At 37.5% G+C, this 20,031-nt stretch overlaps 1 protein-coding gene across 2 annotated transcripts in view; it reads right to left on the reverse strand.

The window, feature by feature from the left end:
• The window catches only part of BDP1 (BDP1 general transcription factor IIIB subunit), a 54,203-nt gene that overhangs the window by 7,727 nt on the left and 26,445 nt on the right, over nucleotides 1-20,031 (reverse strand). The window contains exons 23-38 of one of the 2 annotated variants that reach the window (XM_086866830.1): nucleotides 19,311-19,426; nucleotides 18,415-18,634; nucleotides 17,680-17,864; nucleotides 14,368-14,560; nucleotides 13,146-13,360; nucleotides 11,829-12,222; nucleotides 9,726-9,824; nucleotides 9,396-9,432; nucleotides 8,885-8,968; nucleotides 8,012-8,243; nucleotides 6,891-7,048; nucleotides 6,129-6,267; nucleotides 5,387-5,573; nucleotides 3,407-3,467; nucleotides 1,669-1,858; nucleotides 81-294 (exon numbers count right to left, since the gene is read on the reverse strand). In XM_086866830.1, the coding sequence (XP_086722956.1) occupies nucleotides 81-294; nucleotides 1,669-1,858; nucleotides 3,407-3,467; nucleotides 5,387-5,573; nucleotides 6,129-6,267; nucleotides 6,891-7,048; nucleotides 8,012-8,243; nucleotides 8,885-8,968; nucleotides 9,396-9,432; nucleotides 9,726-9,824; nucleotides 11,829-12,222; nucleotides 13,146-13,360; nucleotides 14,368-14,560; nucleotides 17,680-17,864; nucleotides 18,415-18,634; nucleotides 19,311-19,426 (2,724 nt within the window). Of the gene's footprint in view, nucleotides 1-80; nucleotides 295-1,668; nucleotides 1,859-3,406; nucleotides 3,468-5,386; nucleotides 5,574-6,128; nucleotides 6,268-6,890; nucleotides 7,049-8,011; nucleotides 8,244-8,884; nucleotides 8,969-9,395; nucleotides 9,433-9,707; nucleotides 9,825-11,828; nucleotides 12,223-13,145; nucleotides 13,361-14,367; nucleotides 14,561-17,679; nucleotides 17,865-18,414; nucleotides 18,635-19,310; nucleotides 19,427-20,031 lie in introns of both variants that reach the window. The other variant, XM_086866829.1, reaches the window with a different exon arrangement.

A 20,031-nucleotide genomic window follows, 5' to 3' on the forward strand; every position in this document is an offset into this window, starting at 1 on the left:
AAACGAAACAAAATTAACATGCTCTATTATGTGTTATGCATTTAACCCATGCATGAAAACTCACCAAATCTTGATCTCACCTTGTAAGTGGTTTCCAAGTTATCTTCCACTGCAACAGTAGATGGAATTTTCTTGGAAGGAGGAAAATCATTCTCTTCAAGCTCAGCAGCCAACCGTTTTTGAGCTGTCTGCAACTTTGGAACAGGGTCTGCTGCACTCTCGAGCTGTTTCGTTTCCATACTGCTGTTTAAAGGTGCAGCAACTTCATCAGCTGCAGTTGTCAAGGATCCAACACTGTTTATATAAATATATATATAGCGACATTATTGTGACAGTACAAGAAGCCAAAATTTACTTTGTGTAAGGTTTCTGTATGGAAATTACACATAAATCTATGGTGATACTCTTTCTTGCTTAATGTCAGTATTAACTTCAAATGTACCATTTACTACCAAGAAACAATTTGTTGTGCTATCTGGAGTTAGTTTTTCTAGTCATATTGAATGTAATTTAGCTGTTCTGTTTGAACTCCACTTGGTCTTTTCATATGATGCAAAAATATGCAACTTATTAACTGCCCCAGAAAATGCTAAAATACAGTATTATTCATCTGCACAGTTGAACCCCTACAAGCTGTATGATATAAAAAACATACACACATATATAAGATATACAGAGAAGCAGCAGCAACTAAGAAAATATGATAAGCAGTACAGGAACAGCAAGACGCAACACGCACTCTAACTCTGCCTGTCAGCAATTCTGTTTATCATCAGTAGTTCCACAGGAGTTAAAATTCTTACACTGTGTAGCCAACATTCACTCAAAGACCTCTCCTTTCAAATGAGGAATGGTATCAGCATCTGGTATCACAGGGCAAGATTCTCCACAATTATGTGGAATTGCATCACATCTCTAGTTATGATCTGAGGACTTACATTAGTATACAATTCAATTTTTTCATAATGTCTTTCTTCTTTGACTTTTTTTTTTTCTCCAAACTGACTAAGAGATTTACTTCAACTGTAATGTTGACATAAAAATTTCGTTACATTGCATTCAGAGGTGCTCTTTGTAAAAGAAAACCAAACCCTTTCAGATAGCAATAGACAAACCAAGCCATTATTCTTTGGAGTAATAAATTAGTGTTTTAATTTTGTCTGCCTTTTGAACAGAGCAAACTCAAGAGAATGATAAAAGAATTTATATCTACTACTTACGTTTTCCAGAAGACCATCTACATCAAAAATCTGGAAAAGCAATTAATAAGCAGCTACTCTACAAAACTGTTAAAAGTACTGTAAAAATGCAAACATGCTTAGATTTTTTCATTTCAATTGCTTTGCATTTTAAGTTTCCACAAAGCAAAATAAGACTCAAGCTGGGCAAATAACTTCTGCTAAAAAGGAAGACTTGTTCTAAAGGGTAAATCAGAATTAAGGTGACACCAAAATCCCAGCTAACTAAAACACTAAATTTAAAACACCTAGGGAATCTTCCTCAAATCAGATTAGAGCCCCTTTTACTTTCTTAATTCTCTAAGCAATTCATCAAAATTCCTTCCTCTTGCATTCCTTCTTTTAAGAAGTTCTAATCTGTACTGCACATCCAGAGAACAATCAAGGTACACATAAAGTGTTTCAATTTGATAAAAAATAAAGTATTTACCTCTCCACTTCAGTCACAGTTGTTTCATTTGCATTAATTGAGCTGATAAATATTGGGGCTGGTAGTACTGGTTCTGAAGTTTGTTCCACCATAGCAGATACATCAAACTCTTTTGAGTCAGCTGGGATTTCCACCAATGTTAAAATGAATGTCTGTTCTTCCTCGGGACATCTGTGATCATCATTCACTACTATATTTTTTTCAGAGAAATAAATAACAAAAAACTATTAATCAAATATGAAATTATGCTGTTCTCTTCATGTCCTCCCTGCATGGAGTACTGAAATTTCAGGCAATCATTTCTCCATGGAGAAAGGCACTGGGTATATTCTTGAGACAATAAGCTTCCTGTCTTTTCAGATGTGATACACATCATCATCTCCTAGCGCTTATTCACTGCAGAGGAATACTAATTACTATTCAGAATGAGGAATATTAAAAATGCCTAGTAATGATGAAAATTTTAAATGGGTGTTCTAGCATTAAAGAGCAATTTGCAGTTTAATTAAAATTATGTCATGATGGTCAAATGGCCCTCTGTCTTTAATTGCAACCATCAGGCATTAAGAGTTACTTCTTTAAATGGTAGATGTCTGCTGTTTTGAAGGTAAGCACAGGATTTTTCCCCTCACTGCAGATTGGCAAAACAGCACCTGAGAAACATAGTCTTGAATTTAATAAATGAAAAATACAGATAATTTAATCAACAAATAGACATTAACAGATATCTGCCAGCTGCCATCTGTTAGAATTTAAGAAGCAAACATTTGTAAAGTTTTCAAAAGACGGAAAACAACAATGGTACACCATTATTTAAGCCAGCTCTCAATGATGTAAAGCTGTTATTCCAACCTCAATTTTCTTGGATTCTTCATCTAATTGAACATGGTTTAAGATGCTTCATCCCAAGATTCTTGCAATAGTAGAGCATAGTAACAGGTGTCTAAGAAGAAGTATTAGCCCAGTCATTTTCACAAGCTCGTGAGTTAGAGCTTTGGACTGCAGTTTCCATGTAAAGTAAGTATTCTGGGTTTCCATCACTGGTACTATCCCATATATTAGACAAGTAGTGGTTCCAAACCAACCATTTCAATTTGTTCTAGGGAAGAGCAGACATCACCTTCGTAACTTTCATCACACCTGATCAGTTAGGCATTAATCTGTTGACTCAATACAGCTAAAGAAGGAAGACTGATTGTCTTACAGTTTTTTTCTTCTTCTTTCCCTCCTGCTCACACTTGCACAGTACAGCCCTCCTACTCACACAACTGTGACAACAGCATTCACTTGATAACTTCATGAGCAACTATAACTCACTAAGCCAGAGGAAAACGAAACAGTTTCTCTCCCTCTGTCGTGTTCAGTTTTTGATGAATGAGTCAGAGGTGCATAAAGGGCTCTAAAAACTGCTATACCTACCACAAGGTAAGCAGCAGGAGCTCACAAAAGGGCAAAGAGAACAAGTTTCCTTCCACTGATACTTAAACTTAATGAAGGACTATTCATATAGTTTCCAAGTCTAGTTTCTATTAATGTAATGTAAAGACAAGAGGGTAATGAGGGGAATGTCACTCTGCCATGGATCATTATTCGTGTTAATCAAATAGATTGATTAATCATGTCAACGAAAATTTAATTTTTTTTAAAATTAAAATTTTAGGGGTTTAGTTAATCTTTTAGTAACTGCAAGATACACAAATGTGGGCTTTTGCTAATGTTGAATATTAGCACATTATACCTGAAGTTTCTTCTGTGCTGCTTACACACTGTTGTTGAGAATCCTGAGTACAAGCTTCATTCTAGAAACAACACAGTTGAAATAAAACAACTTAATAAATGTGGGAAATCACTCTAGGAAACAGAAGAAACAAAGCATGTCAAATGCTGAAGAGCCAAAAAATCCAGCCACATAATCATTATTTCACTTGTCAGTTTTCACTTTTAGCTGTTCTAGGCTGAAGAGTATTAGCCTATGAAGGACAAGAAACATTGGGGAAATAGAAAATTTATATGCAGCTTGTTGTCTGTATTGATGGTTTGTCAAAATAAATTTATACTTACTACAGCATAACTCTGTCAGAGATGACTCACACTGTAAATTGTTCAGTGGGACTAAGAAAGCAGATTCCTACAACCCTTAACAAACCACTGAGTGCCAAAGAATAACACCAGGTTCTACAGCTCATTTATCCCTTCCCTTCTATGGCTTGTCCCTTTGATAAAACCAGGAATAATCTACTGCAAGCTGTCTTTTCTCATACTCTTTGCCAGGCCTGTAAGAGCAGCATCATTCTTGCATGTTGTCCTAATATGAAATCAGCCTTGACACAGCAACCTGCTGCACTTGGGAATCAAGCTTCTATGTATCAGCTGCTCCACTGTAACTATGCGCTAGCTGATCTCAGACAACACTAGAAACCCTGAGGGAACTGCAAATGAACCTTTCTCTCATGAAGAAATCAGGTAATTCTCATTTATACTAGAACACAGATGCACAAACCACTGCAAAGAAATGGATGTGAGAGACATATTGTTTGTCCTTGACAACATACAAGATGATGATATAAATTATACAGATATATGTAAAAATATGAAAAATTTGTGTATGTCATATATTAATATGCATGTGTAGATCTTATTTTAAAATAAATGAGAAAGAACATAACAAAGGATACAGTTTGTTTTAAACAAAGCAAATGAAAGTGACAATGAACATGCTCCATCCAAGCAGTAACATTTTAACTTCATTTAAATGTAAACTAATAGAACAGTAAGAGGTCACACTGAATGGGTACGTGAATACTATAACCTCTTCCATCAAGACTTCTCAAAAATTCCTCACAATTTTGCTAATGCATATCACGTATTACTGAAATGCTCTAAACAGAATTTGCAAAGATTAAATTTGTCCGAAAGATTGTTTGGATATGCCCCTGCTAAAAAAGCAAGTTGCTCAGGACCCTGGTGTAGTGTTGGCATGGAGGGAAGCATCCAAGGCATAATGGAAAGAAAATCCCCATAGCCCAATCTTGGAAAGGAAGTAAGAATTAGTGCCTCCTGAGACTGCGGTAAGAGAGGCCTCTCTCTCATGAATCTTTGCAAACACATGTAAATAGTTCTTAAGGTTTGATATTCCATTGCTTCCCCAAGTTGATATCATCCTAGTTCTGCCTCTGTCCACCTTATTTGTACCTTCCCTAGAATGTTCTCCCTTCCCTGATTCTACTCTGGTCCTCTTTTGGTGCAATCCTCTGCTCCTGTCATCTCAATGGTTCTCCCTCTCCCTACTCCCACTTATGCACCACTTCGCCTAAACCCTGACCCTCTGATCCACCCCCTTACACCTCTATATATTCCTAGACTCTCAGGATACTTTTGTCTTTGTCCCTGGACCCTTTTGGCATGTGGATGTAATAATCCCCACTGGAACTCCATGCAAAGACCCTTCTTGTCTTTTCACTCGTCAGTTTTCTCCAGCTCTCTGTGGCTGTGGTGCTTGAATGTGTAGCTTGAATGTGTGTCCACCTACCTGAACTCTTCCTATTGGAGACACTTTCAGAAGGTAGCAGCAACTTAGCACCATACATGCTGCTACAATTTGCCAGCTTAAGTACCAGGACTTTAGAACTGGTGAGTACATTTGCACTGAAAATGTCTTTCTTTACTTAATTTCAAAATCTGGGCACTTCTGGACTGTAATTAAGTTCTTGTTCTTTACCTGAGTAAAGTTGACTGTACATATATGGTGCTCAAGAGGACAAGGACTTTGCTCAGACAATTCATCCATGGAACTTGGATTTTGACAATCTTCTAGTCCAAGGCCTGATTTTTCAGGTTTTGGTGATGCACTTAAATGTCTTAGATCTCCTGAATTTCCACAAGCATCTCTTATCTGCTTTTCTGTTCTGCAAGGTATATATCCAGTTAATTTGAAACCAAATGAAAATGCTAAATTCTGTGTTACAATGTATTTAATATGAATCATATATCATTGCAGAGAAACAAAGCACCTGTTTAAAAACTACATCATTGTACTAAACAAAATGCAAAGTCTTCAAACAATTGAAGAATTTCAGGGAAAAGCCTCTTTAACTCCACTAATGGAGACATTCCTACTGAAAGTACAACCAAGCGGGAAGCCTTATCATAAGCTCATTACATTTCTAAATGAATCAACTCCTTAACATTTCCTTGCAGTTTCATGAAAGACAATTAAGCAGCAAGGTAATTACTAAGTTCTGAAGTAGAAAACAAGAAGTTAACATTCTGTCTCCAAAAGCTGTAGCACAACATGCCAGGGAGAAAAACCTGAAATCTAAACTGTACACTATCTGTATAAATATACACAGTGTCTGTGAGCACACTGTTTCCATTACAGTCGCATACTACACCTGAACTTCAGCTGCATATTTTAACAGACAGTAGGAATAAAGCCAGTATTAAATGATGAGTTTTCCTACCTCTCAGTTTTGTCTACTTGCTTGGTGAGTTCCATACTTCCAGTTGCAAAGCCATGAAGAACTGAAAAATTACCTGCAGCTGGTCTGATTGGTTCTGGTTTGACCTGCATTTCTGCATTACCCCTCAGGGTCGTAGGATCTAAGTTTTATAAGAATAAAAAAATTAAAATAATGTCTTTTCAGTCTGCGGGTGTATTTATTCGTATATAATCTTGCGTATATTAAAGTTTTATAGGATGCTTATATAGACACATATACATGAATGTGCACATGTGTACTTGTGTCTTATATAATTAAGGCACATAAACATATCTTATCTTGTCTTTCCTATTTTGCCAGTGGTATGAAGATAATTAAGAGTTTGAAGACTACCTTTACTGCAACTGCTTTAAGAATAGAAAAGCAGTTCTTTCTATCTCCTCTTCTACTTTTAATGAAAGGAAAACACAGAAACAATAGAAAAAAGTACACTGTATTAGACTGTATTTCTCTAATTAGCAGTCCAGTAATTGAAGTGCTTCCCAGGTAATTTAATACCTCCAGGAAAAACGGTTACTCAAATTTCATTTAATTTAATACTAAAAGGTATACTTATGTATAAAACTGTATCACAAATGGGTACCCTATGTTACAATGGCAATGTATTATCTGTGAATATCTGTGAATGGAAAGTGAAGACTTTAAGCTTTGTTTCATTTCATGAATAGATGTGAATTTATTTAATAACCATTTTCAGGGCCCTAGGATAAGAAACAGGCTTACCAGTTTGAATTTGTTCCAGTTGTTCCACAAGTACATTTGCATTAAGTATCTCCTGCATTATGTTTTCACTGGACCTTGATAATCCAGAGGCTGGCTCAGGCTCCAGGTGTCCACCTCCTGTCAGTCTCATATTATTCACCACAGGCAAAGAGCTACCACTGCAAGTAAAAGGAGAAATGGCATCCATGGAATCCTTGATTTTTAATAGTTAGTAAAGAGAAGACATAAGATATATGGGGTAGATCAGATAATGAAGACCTGAAATGTAGGCTGCAACTGACAGAGAAAACAGAAAGCTATCCAACAGGATAAAAAAAGTAAAAATCATCTGTGAATTGAAACAGACAGGTATTCTGCAAACTAATACGCTTCTATTGTAAAGGAATTAAAAAAGAAAAAAAAAGAAAAATTGAAATGTTTACATAACAAGAGAAGATCAGAAATCTAGAACACATGACATGGCAGTAAGTTCTGGTTTAATAATGTAATTAACCTGGAGGCAAAATAAATCATCTTGGATGATGATTTTTCACAGAATATAATCTCATAGTTTGTTCAAGCAATCAATAAGTTAAATAATCTTTGAAATAATGCATGACCACCAGCAGATGTTTCTCTAGAAAAGTGTCCCATTAAGCTGTCTTGTAATTCACAAATGCAAAATTATAAAAGATCAATCACTAAAAACCATAATGATGCACTATAAACTGGTTTCTTGCTATCCCTTGGCTCTAAATCTTTGATCTACACCCCCACAGCAGCAGTGACACTTCAGCAATTTGGTCTGATTAGCTGCAGAGAACTTTGCAAAAAGAGCTTGATAATTAACAGTGATCCAGTAAATTATTTGCATATTTTTTCTCCCCCCTTCCCCAGGTAAACTTAATTTAATGAGAGAAAACTAGTAGTAGATACAAAATATTATATACAAACACTTCATGAAAGTAGTAATAAAGAGACGAAAGGAGTTTTTGCAGATTACATAGTAAATTACATAAACTGAGAAACCTTTACTAAAGCAAGACTGCTTGCAAATCAATCAAAATGATTGAAAGAACCTAGCAAAAGTAAGCAGTGCCAGAGAATCTCCCTCACTAAAGAAAATGCAGTAGTAACTTCACCTGGTATCAGTAGCAGCCATCTCTGAATATTGATCTACACCTATTCTCGTGCCAGTGATTTGATGCTCTACATTGATGTTGCTTCCATCTTCAGAAGGCAGCAATTCCTTGATAGAAGTGTCTGAAGCAAGTGAATACTGACTAGAAGTTCTGTTTTCTTTGGAGTAGGCATGAATTACAGCGCTATCAGCTGTGTCCAAGTCATTTTGAGCAGGTGACATATGTGTCTGTTCTGGTTGTAACAATAAACAGAATGGGAAAACTTAATTTAAAACACTCAGGTTTGGCATGTATATAAAGCTATGTAACTTCAAGCTTCATTTAACAAAGTTTGCATTCTCCAAAGACACAGATTCAAATCCCAGATAAATCCCTAAGAGAACGCTTTTTGTAGTAAGAACACAAAAACTAACTTTCAGCAAATGAAAGCAGATAATAAATGCTACACCAAATTTATAAAAAAACTCAAGTAATTTCAGGTTGCAGCTAATTAGAATGAAAAGGCTATACGTCATAGTAAAGGTCTGAAAAGATCACTGAAAGTGATAATCATTTAAGTTCAATCCCTTTCTTTTGTCCAGTTTATGTGCCCAAATCAATTCAAATATGTGCTTTGTAAAACAGATCACAGAAACAATTTCCTAGCTGTGATAGAGTTGGCAGTACTCAGTAAGGTGACCGCTTCTTTCCAGCCAACCTGCATTGGCTGGACTCACTATGTGTTACAATGCAACAGGACTAAAAGCATAAAAGATTCTTGACTTCCTGCTATGCAGGAGCATCTGGAAGAGCTTTGCAGCTGCTGCTCCATCCCTCCTTAGGTAGACCCACAAAGCACGGGAGCAAGGCTTTGTCCCATAAATCAGATCATACCTTCAGTGCTTGCTTTCAACTGGAAATTTGGATCACCCATTGCAAGTAAAGTCATAGCAGCTTCAGTGCTTCCATCGTTAATTCCTGTGAAGTTGTTCACACACATTGAAAGTCACACAGACATTAACCAGAAATCCACTTACCTATATTCAAAAATAATCTGACACTACCACCAATACAATGAAGTATGTATTTTTTTAAATTGACCTTATTTATGGATCAAAATGCTTGTAGACAAGCAGCCATTCTCATCCAGCAAATTCAAGCTACTGTTAAAACACTGAGCAGCAACATGACAGACTTTAATGGTGTACTGGATACAAGTGGCAAGGTTTTGGCAGCGGGGGCCTGCCCTGGACACAGCCAGTTCTAGCTGACCCACTGCAGGACACAGCTGTGCCTGTCAGCCAAGATGGTGGCACCTTTGAAAACACATTTTAAGAAAGGAGGAAATGTATATATCAGTAGTGAGTTAACAGGAAATACATGAGCAAGATTGTTTCATATCTACCTTTGTCCACATCTGGATTCTCACGTATGGCTGTTTCCTTAAATACAAGGAAAAACAATATCAAAGTTCTTTATAAAAAGTGACTCCATAATTTTTATTTAATGCTTACATGTAAATTCTGTGCCCACAAGCCACCCTGGTTTTAAGGCTAACAATATTTACTAACATAGTTTTCCCATAGTTTTCTGTGCCTCACATCTGTGTAGGACAGGTAGCACTCTAATAAGCTACACAGTTACATTCAGACATGGCAACAAGAGACTGCTGAAAAAGCTTTGTATGACCAATGAAATAAACAAAAGACATTCTTACAGCTGTTGAGGTGCTTACTTTTTCTTCCTTCTGTACTACTGGTTGGATAGAAGCACAAGAAAGACTTTCAGCATCAGTAGCCACCTGCATATCTGGGATATTCACAGGTATTTCCAGCTGTAAAAGTAATTTTACAAGTATTTCAGTTCATCAGATGCCAAAGAAAATCTGTCAAATACAAAATTTTACAAACCTCACATATTTAACAGATGTTCAACATCTATAGGGATCCTTCACAGAAATCATACCTTCTGATTTGAGAAGTAAGTAGTGGTATCAACAGAAGGCAGAACAGGTACTACTACCTGTAGAAGCATCAGACAACCTAAGGCCTTGTTTCTAGTCACTCATTTCTCCACCAAACTAAGTTATGCAGTTGAAATCTTTTATAGTGACTGTTTGCCTCAAATGAGTTTTCTTAGTTTTTAGTCTTTTTCTGCTTTTTAAATTCTTCAGGATGAAAAAACAGTTTAGACTTATTTCCAAAGCAAGATAGGGAATAGACAAGCAGACACATAGGAACACACCCACTCACCATTTTACCTACTTTTTTATCTTCTTCAGTACTGTATTTTCACTGAGCACTTCAGACATTTGACATTTTCAGAAATGAGGACTTGAAATTTGACAGAAAGTTTATAATATTTCCAGGGAAGGTCTCACAGAAACACTGCTCAGTCTGGGTTGCTCTCAAAAGCTTGCAACTTCACAGACTTTCAACTCAACTGTTTTTTACAATTTTATAACAGCTGTGCATAAGCACATCCCTCACTAGTACTTAAAGTCTCCTCAATGTTAAACTAGGCAACTTGATTGTAATCCCCACACATAATATATATTCCACATCTCTGAAATCAAGGATTCAGCAAAAGTTTCCATGTAGTAACTTTGCTGCCCATTATTGTTTTAGAGATCCCTTGGTCTTTTGACTGAGCTTTAAATTATTCTGCTGTTTCACCTGGAGAAAGAAACAGTGTGATTAATTCAGGAAACAATAAAAAGCGGGATTTCAATGGACAAAGAGAGGAAGAGGACTAGCAGTAGTAATAAGCAAGAACGCACTAGAAAACAAAAAGCACTGAAGTGAATGGAAAGTAGCTATGACAGGGAAAAAAACAGAAAAATATCTTGTACTGGATAGTGTTAAGACCTAGCCATGATACAAACAGTATGAAATAAAGGGTGAAGATTGTACTGGACATGGCTGGGATGAAGTTAACTTTCTTCATACCAGCCCACATAGTGCTGTTTTTCGGACTTATAATTACAACAGTGTTGTAACACGCCAGTATTTTTGCTATTCCTGCACAATGTACAAGTTTTTTTCCTATTCTTTTACCCAGAAAGGAGGCCAGGGGTAATCAAGAGGTCAGGAGAGCACACAGCTAGGACAGCTGACTCAAACTGATCAAAGGGGAATTCTATAGCATTCTTGCAAGATACATACACTCAGCAATAAAAGCTCAGGGAAAGGAGGGAGAAGAGGAGGCCTTTTGTGATTAGGGCATTTGTTTTCAAAGTAAACAGACTGAGGCCCTGATTTCCAGGAAATAACCAGACAATGGAAAGCAGCAAACAAATTCCTTACTTCGCTTTACATTTACATGCAGATTTTCCCTCATGTATGTAACTGCCTTTATATCAATAGAGAAATCTTGCCCTCCTTCTAATTTCTCCTTGTCACACAAGAAAATGGAGTGAGCAAGCAGATGTGTGTGTCTGGCTGCTACTACCTGACAAGTCAGCCTACCTGACAGTTAGAAGTTTCTTGGCAAGGGGGACATGACATACAGAAACATTTTCCTCATACCCTCATTTCCTAACATTGAAGTATGAAATTGAAGTGCTCCATTTGATCCATCTTGGGCCTCAAAACACAGGGATGAACATCAGTCTGGGTCTACATTCAATCCCAATAAACAAACTGATGAGTACCCTGCAGACCTGATGCAGTGTTAAGTTCAAAACCAAGTGTATGTGCCAAGAAACATCCCTACTACTCTCAGCACCATTCTTAACTTGAACTTGGATAAAACCCAAATACTCAGAAATACAATCAGAATAAAATCTTTTTAAACAATCAGAATAAAATTACATATGCAGAACTCAACTACACAATACCTCCTCCATGGTTTCCTGTATCTGCACAACAATTGGTTTTGGAGATCGAAGACCTATAGGAACAAACACTGGAGCCTTGTTTACTTCCTCTGATGCAAAGCATTGATCTTCATCATCAAGCTCAAAGTCATCTGCGTCCTCATCCTCCTCCTCCTCCTCCTCCTGAGAAGCCCGGAGGGTGACAAAGGTTATCTTTGAACTTCTGGGTTCCTTCACAGATTTTCTTCTCTGTGTAGTTTTCAAACTTTTGTCTCTGGTAACACTCAGTTTAGCTTCTTGCCTTTGACTCCCCTTCTTACTGCTATCAGCCCCAAATTCAGAGGCAGAAGAAGTTCTTGGCTCCAACACATGTTCTGGCAGTGCTGTCTGTTTTGATGATCTCCTCAACTGCCTTCTAAAGTACAGAATAAAAACAATGAAATCCAAGACCTTCCAAAGAGAGGGATACTACAAATCAAAATAAATCAAATTTAAAAAAAAAAGTTATCGTTGTGACCAACAATGCAAACTATTTACTTAACTTAATAACGACAAATATGCATTTTATCAGAAATTTGATTTCTTCCTGTGTACATAAAGTACTGATTGCAAATATGTATTAAGCAGTTTCAGGATGCTGGAAATCTTCACGGTTTAACTAACTTGCAAGATACACAACTGTTTGATTAGAAAAGTATGAAACCATTTTAATTTTGAGAGATGTGGAAATCACATACTTTTTAAGTAATGGGAACACTTCCAGTTGTCTTTTGCTATAGAAGAAGCCCCAAATTATTTAATTGATTAGACTATTGTTTACAAACTGAAACTTTACAAACTCTTAGATGACAATTAATCTACTTTGGTTTCTCAGACAGAATTCTCTTCAATAATCAGTTACCTTCCTTCCTTAAAATCATGGACACAACCACTTTAAGTATCCAAAGTAATGACAGACTTCCTCCCCCAGATATCCTCCTTGGTAAACTGGTGGGGAGTGGAAGCAAATGGCAGCAGAGGACATTTACAGCACTAAGTTTCTCTTTAGGTTAATCCCACAATCCCTGTGCCCCCAAATATGGATACTCTCAAGTCCTCCCCTAGAAAATGAGGAATTTCTGTTAAAACCATGGGATGGATTGGTGAGAGTGCTGGCTGTGTTCATTGTATGACAATACAGGCAGAGCAAGAGACAAAGAAGTATCTGCACACATCTACTAAGTTCAGATGGAAGACACAAAAACTGACATGCTGAGGCACTCACATAACATATGGCAGAACTATGGCAAATAATTATCAATCAACTGAGTTTGGTTTAAACAAAAACAGTTGTTTTACCTTGTGAGATTGTCTGAATGCTTTTCCTTTGCGGTAGAAAGCTGAAAATCATTATCTTGCTCTACTTGACTCTCACTCTCTGATGATATGCCTGGAGACTGCAGTATAATGTCCTGTCTGATCCTCTTACAAGATATTTCAACATTCTCCACAAAACTGTGTTTCCTTGTAGCTTCTGAGAAGAATCCAGCTTCCACTGTGTTACTGGAATTTTGCTGAACAGAGGAGATAATTATTACCATACTAAGTGCCGAACATTTGTAACTGGTTTTGGTGACTTAAAGAACTTAGTTTGAGGATCTTGAGAATGTGCACAGCTGTCATCTCTGATAATTTAGCATATTCTTCCTCATTGTATTTAATTTTGGGCTCTATAGCAGGGGTATCATTAACTGGTATTATCTGTGATGCTTGAATTCCCAGTGCTGCTGGTAGTTAATAGAGCAAGACCATGCTCAATTTATCAAAAGCAACAACTCTTTAGAAGCTGAAAAGATGAATCATTTTTTAAAATTACCTATTAATTTAAAGAACAATTTGCAGGAATGATTTTTTTTTTCTGCCTTGGGAACGAGGTAGGAAGAAAAAATTATCATACTTTATATAAAAGTATTTAAATATTATTCAACATATATGCAGACAAATGTCAGCAACCACAGTTCTGTCAACTATAGATATTTGGCTAAAATAATAAGTTAACTGGAAGTTTTTAGTCATCCATATAGAAAATAGGGAACACCAGATAAACCTGACTCAGTTATCACAGCATCAGACACACATGGAACTTGTCTGGGCTAAGTTAGGCCTGCTGAGCAAATTTAAGAAGGTCTGAACTTAATATTAACACTCATTTTCATTTCCAAGTATACCAGCAGATTTTAGGTAGTATCTGAAGTTAGTTAACTGCCTTATTTTCCACTGTTCGATGAATAACAAAGAGTAAATTATTTTTTAACAGTTTTAGCATGTATTTATTTAATGCAAATTTCTGATCATATAAACCACAGAACTTGAGACATCAGTGTATATTAAGTATTTCCATAGTTTTTAAATTCTAACTCCATTTGTTCAATACAGTTTCCAATACTGAATTTAAAAAAAAACAGATAATCACATTAATCTTTTCCAGCCATATACTGAATTTCTGTGCCAGCTATCTTTCTAAGAACTTGGGCAAAAGGACTGAGGTATAACTGGCTCAAAATACATGATCAGCACTTACCCCTGATACACCTGTTTTTAATAATGCAAAAAGCTCTTGTTCATTTCTCTCAGTGTTGTCTTCTTCTCTGTTTTCACTATCTTCAGGATAGTCTCTTTTCCTAGTAAGTCTCATCAGGTCTGGCCTTGGATTCCAGTAGGGTTCCCTTGCTCTCTGTTCACTTTCTTCTCCAGAACATAATTTATCATTAGACCTACAAAAACATGTTTCAGCTTTTACTTCTAAAGAGCTACAAAGTATACTCTATAATCTTGGCTTACTATCAGATATTTAGTACTTCTAGCTAGAAATGAACTTGAGTTTTGAATTTTTATTTGCTTAGCTGACTACATGTAAAAAAAAACAAAGAAAGAAAAAACCCCACTGGATAAAGGAGATAATTCATCTGCAGCGGTAGATCTTCCTGATTACTTTTGGGAAAGATTTTTGGAAGGAAAACAACATTCAGTCAGATAGATTGGAAAGTGTCAGCTATACCAACACAGATCTCCAAAATTAAGCAGCCATAGGAACATTATATTCACTAATTCCAGTGCTCAAGGTTCTACTGCTTTCAAAAAGGATACAATTCTTACATCTGTTCAAGCACACTCATATCAGTAAGACAGAAATCTTGCCTTCTAAACTCATGACTTGAGAAAAAGGGGGTAAGAGTAATACAGCTTAGTCAGCCTTAGTCAGCCTTATCTCAGTCCCTGGGAATAACTAAGGCTGGAAACTACTTCCAGACACATGAAAAACAAGTTAACTTGGAGTAGTCAGCACAGATTTGTAATAGGGAAGTTATGCTTAGTCAACTTGGTAGCATCTTTCAATGAAATTACTGGCTCTGTAAATGAAGGGAGAGCAGTAAATAGTGTCTGCCTGGACTCCAGTAAGGCTTGTAACACTGTTGAATGCTGTTACTTCCAACATGCTTATAATAAGGGAGCTGATGAAGTATGGACTGAAAGTGCACTAAAATCAAACTGAGTTGTCAGATTCTGAGGTTTGTGACCAGTGACATGAAGTCCAGCTGGAGACCAGCAACCAGCAGTGTGTCCCATTGGTCAATACTGTATCAACTCCTGCCCAGTATCTCCACAAATGATCTAGATAATGGAGTGGGGTGTAACCTCAGCAAGTCTACAGATAAACCAGATCTAGAAGGAATTGCTAAAACACCACCCAAAGGTTACACTGGTCTCCAGAGGGACCTGTAGAGGTCGGAGAAATGAGCTAATGGGAACCTCAGGAAGTTCAGCAGGGGGAGATGCAAAGTCCTGCACCAGGGGAGGAGCAGCCCTAGGTACCAACACATGCTGCAAGCCACCCAGATGGAAAGCAGCTTTGCAGAAAAGAACCTGGCTGTCCTGGTGATCTCCGAGTCAAATATGAACCATGAAGGTGCTGTGGCTGCACGAACAGCTAATGGTGACCTGGGCTGCAGAAGGAGACGTGCTGCCAGCAGGCCAAGGGAGGTGATCCTTGCCCCTTGGTCAGCACTGATGGAGCCACACCTGGAGGACTGACCAGTTCTGGGCTCCCTGGTAGGAGAGACCTGGGCACAATAGAAACAGCCCCTCAAAGGTTCACCCAGATGGTGAAAGAGTGGAAACATGCTATGACAAAAGCTCCTGAGGGAGCACAGGAACTGTTCAGCCTGGAGATTAGGCTCAGGGGGATCTCTTCAGCAGTTCCACAAAAATCCAAGGCGAGGGTGCAAACAGGACAGAGCCAGGCTCTTTCCAGGGGTGCCCAGTGACAGGAAAAGAGACAATGGGTAAACAATGCAAGACAGGAGGTTCCTTCTGAGCACCAGAAAATCCTGTTTCACTGTCGGCGTTATCAAGCACTGGCACAGGTGGCCCAGAGAGACTGTGGAGTCTCCATGCTTGTCAAGTTTCAAAAGCTGGTACAGGGCAACCAGCTTCAGGTGCCTTGACTGGGAGTTGGACCACAAGACTTCTAGCAGACCCTTCCACCCTCAACCACTCTGTGAATCTGTGAAAGTCCGCCATCATAGAAGACAAGAAGACTGTCAAGTAAAGCCCTTATCTTGTTAGCACAAAGACTCTGGGAGATGATTTCAACATAATTCATGGAAGAGATTTTAGAGAATTTTAGAGTTTCAGAGACAGATGCAAACCAGAAGTTAATTTCAAGAAACAGCAAAATTGTAAAATAAATTGATTTGGGGCTGCTATGTGTAAGTGAAGACTGAGCAAAAGGTAGCTTATAACATAGCCCAGAGCTGTCACATGGAAGTGGCGCTATTTGCCTCATACTGCACATATATTTTAAGCATCATTACAGGAAGTTCTCCTACTGGAAAGGAAAATTGAAGATACTCAGAATTTATCTTACAGAAACATAAAATGAGCTTGCTGTCTTCTTGCTGCTTCTCAATTATAAAGGAGTGCGAATGGCACTGCTCAGTCTTTGGTCCACATTCATGGTGCACTGTACCCCAATAATTTATTAGTGATTAATTCAGACAGCTAAACCCTGATTACTTGTTTCTACTCTCACCCATGAAGTACCTTCTAAAAAGGAAGGCAGCCTTGAAAAAAATTCCCTAATCCTGTTAAAAACTCTTCTGTTACTTAAGAACGCCACCTAGTGGCTTTCACAGCACACGGTAAATAACAACTAATACAGCTCAGAGCCTGTGCTTCCAAAAGCAAGTGCTGTATGAAAACAACTGGACAAATGCACAAAATTTTTGAAGTACTGTCACTGCTTAACGCCAGCTGACAAGTGCCATGCAGTTAGTCATTCCAAAACCCCAAGGAGAAGGGAATTGGAAAGAAAAGGTAAACCTTTTGGTTTACCAAAAGGGTTTGGATAAGAACAGTTTAATAATCAAAAAAAAGTAGAATATAAAATAATGAAAAGGAGAGGCAGACACACAGACAGAGGAGAATAAAATGCAAGGAGAACAAGTGACACTCAAGTGCTCACTGCTTGCTGACTGATGGCCAGCCTGTCTCCAAGCAGTGTTCAGCAGCACCTGGCCAGGTCCCTCCAATTTACAGATTGAGCATGATGTTCCATGGTATGGAACATCCTTTTGGCCAGTTGAGATCAGCTGTCCTGCTGTGCTCCCTCTCAGCTGCTTGTGCACCTGCTCACTGGCATACCATGAGACACTGAAAAGTCCTCAAGTCAGGTAAGCTGCTCAACAACAACTAAAATGTCAGTGTGTTATCAATGCTGTTCTCATATTGAATCCAAAATGCAGCAGTGTACCAGCTACTAAGAAGAAAATAAACTCTATCCCAGCTGAAACCAAAATGAGAGATTTTTTACTTTGCCAGCAGGAAACTTTACCTTTCTGTGGTATCCTGAATGCTTCCTATAGCATCTGTAGACAAACGCTCTTCTTGCTCTCTTTTGCTGTTGCAATTTGGTGATTTTTTAGAAGAACAAAGTGTTCTTGATGTCATGCTTCTTGAATTTATGTCTAGATTGTCATTCTCGGCCAAATTTCCCACAAGCAATACCTCCATGTCATCCTTTGATTTGAGAAAAAAAACAACAATAATATCAGCACAAAATATATCACCTGTATAATAATCAGAATATCACCTGTATATCACCAGAATAAAGTACTGCAAATTATGATGAAGTCATTAATCTGAGATGAAACTTCATTTAAAAACTTCCAAGTAGTCTATGGCACCATCATAGTTCCTTATCACTCTAGGAAGGCATTTAGCTAATTAAAACAAATACTTCAACTGATACAGTCCTTCACGAGAAGCCCGCAAGGAGCTCAGGAGAAACACAGCATGCAGAAATACAGCATGCAGGTTTCATGTATCATGAATATGACTGAAATGTCAAAGTTCAAGTGAAGTCTTTATATATCTTGTCAATGTGTCACTAACAGGATTTTGGAAAACACTGTAATAGCATGCAAATACTGAACAAAAATTCTTACTATGCTGAAATTAATTCATGCTTTTATTTGCATGAATGCAGCTTATTTAGATGTCTTAAAAACAGCTAGTGTGGTACCAAGCATCAGAAAGTATAGTCAGAAATATATGATGAGAATCTCACTTTTGAGGAGAGAGGGTTTTCAGATTCATCTGCCACAGGCAGATTCTCTCCTTGATTCATTTCTTCTTCACCTGGGACAGAAAGTTTCTGTACTACTGGAGATCCTTTTTTGCTGTATGTTCTTTCTAGGTTTGGTCTAGTTTTCGGAGACTCAATTCTTATGAATTGTCCTGGTTTCAGAGCACTCAGCTTGCCTTCTTGGGAGGTAAATTTTTCAGTACTGGTGAATTTAAAGCAAAAAAACAAAAACAAAAAAACACACTTTACTTTGGCTGGGAGAGTAAAGAAGCACTTCTGCATTTAAATTTTGAATGAACAAGAGATTAACAAACTGCTTTGTTTAAAATCAATAAAATTATATTTTCAAATATATTTCTTATTTATGGCTAACTTTGGAGCAGAAATAACAAAATGTCTTTGCCAAGGCATTTTTAACATAAAAAAACAAGTTGTGTTGCTAACCATACCAGTGTCAAAGTATCGGCAGTCTAACTTAAGATCTTATTTTAACACTTTTTATTTAAGAGGCAGTAAAATAGAAGAGCACACTGATGGATCAACGAAAATCAACTCTGACATTTTGCAAGATTTGTTTCTTACATATCTCATATGCTTGATTGCTACTTAAGCAAATACAGACCTGGTAATAAGAAATCTTGGTCAAGAAGAGCTATGAGCTCATACAGATCTAGTATGTACGAGATAAAAAATGACAAGGAGTGCAGCTAAAAGAAATGTGCTCTGAAAACCCTGGAAAAAGCTGTTTGTAGGCACTGAAAATGTAATACTGTAGAAAGACAAAAGATAAGGAACAGAAGAACTGACATTTGCAAAGGTGTCTCATTATGCACAGAGAAAAGATTTTCAAAGGCAATTTTGCTAAACTCAAACCTCACCTGCTTTGTTCAGACACTGAGGTTTCAGAAACTGAGAACACTTGAGGCACCTCTTGTTGTTCCTGCTCCTCTTTGTTCAATACATCCGCTTGACACAATACAGCTTTGTTTTCACCCTTTAATTTACAGTAAAAGAAGTATGAAGAAAAATAGAAGTATGTAAGCTTTTAAAACAGACATATATTTTATATACAAAAATAGAAACTATTCTATTTTCTCAATTGGAATAAAAGTAATTCAATTTAAATGCAAAAAGGAACAGAAGTCTTCATACTCCTGGGATACCTAGAGTTAAGATTTTAAATACTATGTGCACCCAAGCATTATGGGAAACATTTGTCTATTTAGTATTCAATCAATTCCCTAACACATGAAGCACTGTGGAAAAAAGATATTTCAGCAAATGGAAAACCTTTGAAAACTGGACACTGCAGAGGGCAGCACAGACACACCCAAGCCACAATAACATAGCCTCAAGATCCAGAATGCCTAATAAGCTCTACATCTGTATTTGCCACACTGATTCCACAAAGAAGCCATTCAAACATATCCTTCACCACTTCAGGCCTGTGACAGCTTGATTAGTAAAGAGAAGCATCAGACTTACTCTGGTTCTACAAATGTGCCCAGTACAGAGCAGATGCATGAACATGGTTCACAGGCCACAGGTCTAGAGTAGCCAAAGCTGAACCACAAGGAACTATCTCAGCTAGGGGTGAGC

The sequence above is a fragment of the Cyanistes caeruleus genome, chromosome Z (genome assembly GCF_971803275.1).
Source record: "Cyanistes caeruleus chromosome Z, bCyaCae1.hap1.1, whole genome shotgun sequence".
Taxonomy (NCBI): Eukaryota; Metazoa; Chordata; class Aves; order Passeriformes; family Paridae; genus Cyanistes; species Cyanistes caeruleus.